Source organism: Terrapene carolina, unplaced genomic scaffold, assembly GCF_002925995.2.
Source record: "Terrapene carolina triunguis isolate 2854851 unplaced genomic scaffold, T_m_triunguis-2.0 Scaffold833, whole genome shotgun sequence".
NCBI classification, from domain to species: domain Eukaryota; kingdom Metazoa; phylum Chordata; order Testudines; family Emydidae; genus Terrapene; species Terrapene triunguis.
The window spans coordinates 1,590,597-1,596,504 of record NW_020665184.1 but is presented as its reverse complement, the minus strand read 5'-3'; the positions used below and the strand labels follow the sequence as shown (position 1 = coordinate 1,596,504).

The 5,908-nt window shown below is 57.5% G+C and overlaps 1 protein-coding gene across 1 annotated transcript in view; it reads left to right on the top strand.

The window, feature by feature from the left end:
* Positions 1-5,908, top strand: part of CACNA1A (calcium voltage-gated channel subunit alpha1 A) — a 140,676-nt gene that overhangs the window by 73,908 nt on the left and 60,860 nt on the right. The window contains exons 19-20 of the mRNA XM_026660587.2: positions 69-914; positions 1,657-2,114. Coding sequence (XP_026516372.1) covers positions 69-914; positions 1,657-2,114 — 1,304 coding nt within the window. The remainder of the gene's footprint in view (positions 1-68; positions 915-1,656; positions 2,115-5,908) is intronic.

The window sequence follows — 5,908 nt, the reverse complement described above, 5'->3', positions numbered from 1 at the left end:
GTGGTTGGGGAGGAAAAGCAGCTCAATTCTAAAGGTGTTTCAAGAATCTGTCCCTGTTTCGGCTTCAGGAAAGAGCAGCAGAAGAACCAAAAATCCTCCAAGTCTGTCTGGGAGCAGAGAACGAGTGAGATGCGGAAGCACAATCTGCTGGCGAGCCGGGAAGCCCTGTACAATGAGATGGACCCCGAGGACCCGTGGAAGGTGACCTACGCCCGGGCCATGCGGCCTGACATCAAGACCCACCTGGACCGGCCCCTGGTGGTTGACCCTCAGGAGAACCGCAACAACAACACCAACAAGACCCGGCCCAACGAGCCCTCTCTGGAGCAGCGCTTCAGCCAGCAGCGGGCTGAGGATTTCCTGCGCAAGCAGGCCCGCTACCACGAGCGCTCGCGGGAATTCAGCAGCTCCCGCAGCTACGAGCAGCCTGATGCAGAGGGGCTTGAGGCCCGACGGCAGCGCAGCGGGAGCAAGGAGACCAATCTGAACCAGGACGGCACCTACCGGGAGCTGGACTATCCCAGCCAGGGCTACGAGAGCAGCCGGGAGCAGGGCTACCGCGACAGCGCCTCGGAGCGGATCAAAGCTGTCGACCCCCACCGCAGGCACCAGCACCGGCAAGGGGGCAGCAAAGAGAGCCGCAGCGGGTCGCCCCGGATGGCCGAGGGCGAGCGGGATCATCGGCGGCAGCGGGCCCACCGCCGGATGGGAGAGGAGGGCGGCGGGGGCCGGGACGAGGGCAGCAAGGTGGAGCGGCGACTGCGGCACCGGGAAGGGAGCCGGCCCTCCCGCGGGGACGTGGAGGGTGAGCAGCCCGACGGGGAGAGACGCCGGCGCCACCGGCACGCCGCGCAGTCCACCTACGACACCGACAGCAAGAGGGATGACAGGGAGAGGCGTCACCGGCGCAGGAAGTGAGTGGGGGCACCCGGGCGGTGGGGTGGAAGGGCCCCCGGGCACGACAGCTGCCAGGGATCAATGAGGCTGGGGGGGATGGGGCTGGGGGAATTGGGAACTCTGCATCCCGATCTCCTCGCTTTGTACCATGGCGGAGGGGTGCTGTGGGGAAAATGGGGAGCCAGATCGGGGTGGGGGGTTGTTTCAGAGACAGGCCCCCCCATCTTCAGAGTGCAGGGCCCTCGCTCAGCCAGCAGTGGGCACAGGGCTGGGGCTGGAGAACGGGGCCAAGGAAGGAGCAAGGGGCTGGGAAAAGGGAAGCAAGGAGTGGAGCCAACGGGGAATGTATCAGCTATCGAGCCGGAGGCCCTTCGCCTTCCCCTCTCTGCTGATGGGAGCATTTCAGACAGGCACCAAGGTCTGCTTGGCCACATCCGCCCGACACTTGTCCCTCTGGGAACTGGGCTGAGACCCAAGAACTGGTTCCATACGGGCCAGCGAACAGCCATCCCAGATGGAGGGGATTGTCAGTCGTTGACCAGCACTGCCCACTTAGCCAGCCAGTCCCCCACCACCACCCTGGGGCCGAATCGGAGCTGTTGCCCCTAGAGGGGAAGGTCCCATGTCCCATTCCCCGATCATCTGAGCCAGCAGTTAGTGGGGCCAGAGCAGCAGACTGTTCAGGTTGTTCAGAAGGGAGATGAGGCCTCCTACTCCCTGACTCTGATCTGGGTCTTTTCCTTTGGGTTGCTGCCGTAGAGAGAACCAAGGCCCCAGCCCAGTGCCCGGCCCGAACCTCTCCACCACGCGGCCGATCCAGCAGGACATGGGGCGCCATGAGCCACAGGTGGCGGAGGACATAGACAACATGAAGAACAACAAACTAGCCACCACGGAGCCCTCAACCCCCCACAATGCCAGCCACCTCCAGAGCCCAGCCAAGGTGGGCCACCATGCCAACTGCACGGCCACCCGGGCATCCCACAACCTTCCTGGCACCCTGGGCCAGCCGCCCCCCAACTCCCAGAATGCTGCCAACCGCCAGGCACCCAGCAACCCGCCCCAGCCCGGGCCCCAGAAAACCCCCGAGAACAGCCTTATAGTTACCAACCCCAGCACCCAGAACAACCCAGCTAAGGCTGCCAAGAAGCCGGAGCACACCACAGTGGATATCCCAGCCACCTTCACACCACCCATCAACAACATCGTCGTGCAAGGTAGGCACCGGATGGGGGGTGCCCCGGGGCAGAGCTCGATCCGCCCCCAGCCTAGGTGCCGTGGGGCAGAGCTCAATCCGCTCCCAGCGTAGGTGCCGTGGGACAGAGCTCCATCTGCCCCCAGCGTAGGTGCCGTGAGGAAGAGCTCGATCTGCCCCCAGCGTAAGCGCCGTGGGGCAGAGCTCGATCCAGCCCCAGCGTAAGCGCCGTGGGGAAGAGCTCAATCTGCCCCCAGCGTAGGTGCCATGGGGAAGAGCTCGATCCACCCCGAGCGTAGGTGCCATGGGGAAGAGCTCGATCCACCCCGAGCGTAGGCACTGGGGAAAGTGGGACTTTCTTAGTGCAGCGGTTTTCAAACTTTTTGAGCTGAGCCTTCCCCTCCCCCCCTTTGAGTTACAATTTTTGGTTGCGCCCCCCCACCCCCCAACCCAAACAAAAATAGACACAATACCTGCCCCTCCCCCCTCGGGCTTTCAGGATGGGGAAAGGCGCGTGCGATGGTCTCTGGGCGTGGAGGCTGCCAGGAGTGGAAATCGGTGGTTGTTGACACTGACCCACAGGCTTGGTGGCCCGGTGAGGTGAGTCGGGGTGGAGATGGTGCTTCCTCCCCAAAGCACCTGGCGTCACCGCTCGCTCCGCCCCCCCCCGAACATCCCTCCACGCCCCACAGTTTGTAAACCTCTGGCTTAGTGGATAGTGAGGATAATGGTATTGACCTGTCTTTGAAATGTGCTTTGAGCTCTTTTCCAAAAGACTGTCTTCAAAATCTCCTTATTGTTGGGGTCTGAGCGCTTATGTGGGGGCAGGCAAATGCCATCACAAACTCAGCCCCCAAGCCCAGCCCAATCCATAGCTCCTCCCCAGATGTGTAGCTCTGCAGAGGTGGTATCCGTCCCTGGCCAGGCCCCAGCCAATGGGGTGGCTGGAGTTCAGTGTTAAATGGACCCTGCAAGGTTGGATGGATCTGCCCTGCGTCCCTGCTCCATTGCATCTGAAAAGTCTCAGTAGTTCCATGCATGTTGTGCTTTCGATTCCAGAGTTCAGAGCCAGGGTCGCTCTGCAGTAACACCCTGGTGCAAGCAACCCACCAACCAAAAAACCTTACAAGACCAGCTCGGTTTGTGCAGCTCCCCAAGAATCCCCCCAACCCTTCTATCTACCTCACAGAGGCTGCGTAGCTTCGTGCCCCTCCTCTTCCTCCCGGTCCGCACCAGCTCCTGATTGTTTTGGGCCTCACCAGAGCTGTGGCTCAAGGGGAGAGACAAAGATTATGGGCCTTCCTCCCACAGGCAGGTCTCTAGGGACTCAAGCTGAGAAGGGCTGATACCCTTCTGCCCCCGATACTCCCGATCTGCTGGGGAGTGTGTGAGACATAAAGAACAATATTGTCAGACACAGAGATGAACATAATTTGTTGGGGAAGAGTCAACATGGTTTTTGTAAAGGGAAATCATGCCTCACCAATCTACTAGAATACTTTGAGAGGGGTCAACAAGCATGTGGACAAGGGGGATCCAGTGGATATAGTGTACTTAGACTTTCAGAAAGCCTTTGACAAGGTCCTTCACCAAAGGCTCTTAAGCAAAGGAAGCTGTCATGGGATAAGAGGGAAGGTCCTCTCATGGATTGGAAACTGGTTAAAAGACAGGAAACAAAGGGTAGGAATAAATGGTCAGTTTTCACAATGGAGAGAGGTAAATAGAGGTGCCCCCCAGGGGTCTGTACTGGGCCCAGTCCTATTCAACATATTCATAAATGATCTGGAAAAAGGGGTAAACAGTGAGGTGGCCAAATTTGAAGATGATACAAAACTACTCAAGATAGTTAAGTCCCAGGCAGACTGCGAAGAGCTACAAAGGGATCTCTCAAAACTGGGTGATTGGGCAACAAAATGGCAGATGAAATTCAATGTTGATAAATGCAAAGTAATGCACATTGGAAAACATAATCCCAACTATACATATGAAATGATGGGGTCTAAATTATCTGTTACCACTCAAGAAAGAGATCTTGGAGTCACTGTGGATAGTTCTCTGAAAACATCCACTCAATGTGCAGTGGCAGTCAAAAAAGCGAACAGAATGTTGGGAATCATTAAGAAAGGGACAGATAATAAGACAGAAAATATCATATTGCCTCTATATAAATCCATGGTATGTCCACATCTTGAATACTGCGTGCAGATGTGGTCGCCCCGTCTCAAAAAAGATATATTGGATTTGGAAAAGGTTCAGAAAAGGGCAACAAAAATGATTAGGGGGATGGAATGGCTGCCGTATGAGGAGAGATTAATAAGACTGGGACTTTTCAGCTTGGAAAAGAGATGACTAAGGGGGATATGCTAGAGGTCTATAAAATCATGACTGCTGTGGAGAAAGTAAATAAGGAAATGTTATTTACTCCTTCTCATAAATGAAATTAATAGGCCACAGGTTTAAAACAAACAAAAGGAAGTATTTTTTCACACAACGCACAGTCAACCTGTGGAACTCCTTGCCAGAGGATGTTGTGAAGGCCAAGACTATATCAGGGTTCAAAAAAGAACTAGATAAGTTCACGGAGGATAGGTCCATCAATGGCTATTAGCCAGGACGGGCAGGGATGGTGTCCCTAGCCTCTGTTTGTCAGAAGCTGGGAATGGGCGACAGGGGATGGATCACTTGATGATTCCCTGTTCTGTTCATTCCCTCTGGGGCACCTGGCATTGGCCACTGTCAGAGGACAGGATACTGGGCTAGATGCACCTTTGGTCTGACCCAGTCTGGCCGTTCTTACGTGTGAGAGTGAGATCCGTGGGGGCATCTCTCCTGAGATTCAAGGCTGGTCCCAATTTAGGAGGGAAGTAGCCCATGTCCATCAGGTGGGGCCTCTAGCATAGGCGCCGACTCCGTGGATGCTCCAGCCCTGGAACACCCATGGGAAAAATTAGTGGGTGCTCTGCACCCACCGGCAGCCAAGCTGCCCCTGTCCCGCCTCCACCTCCTCCCCAGAACGCACCGCGTCCCCGCTCCTCCGCCTACCTCTCAGCACTTGCCACCGCCAAACAGTTGTTTGGCAGCGTAGCAAGCTCTGGGAGGGAGGGGGAGGAGGAGGGGCCAGGGCGGGGATTTGGGGAAGGAATCGGAATAAGGGCAGGGAGGGGGCGGAGACTTTGGGGAAGGGGTTGGAATGGGGTGGGGCAGGGGTGGAGTTGGGGCGGGGGGGGTCGAGCACCCACCGGCGCGAGCAGAAGGCTGCGCCTATGGCCTCTAGGAGACAAATCAGCCCTGAAGGGATCAGAGCTCCAGCATAGGCAGACAGGCACCAGTTGTGTGGGTCGGTGCTCCGAGAGGGGACAGAGCCGGGCTGTGGGTCTGGCTCAGGTGCTCAGGGTTGCCGGATCTGGGGTGGGGAAGGAATTTCCCCCAGGTCAGATTGGCAGGGACTTTGGGGGGTGGGGGGTTCACCTACCTCTGCTGCATGGGGCACCTGCGGGGTCCCTCTGGGCGGGTCTCTCCTAATCAGTTCCCTGCCATGGCTGAGGCGTCGCGCACTGTGGCCACCACGGTGTCGTCTCTTCAGTCCTGCTGAAGTCGCTGGGTCAGTGGCAGTGACCACACAGGTCAAGCGAGATGGTCCGATGGTCCCTTCTGGCCTGAAGCTCTGGGATTCTATGGCCATGTATTGCCGCTTGGAGCCACAGTGCCACAAGGGTGCCCTTTGGAGACACCCTGTGTGGGTGTGTGCGCGTGTGTCCCCCCAAGGCTCTGTGTGTGTGTGTCCATCCCCGAGCCCCTGTTTGTGTGTGTGTGTGT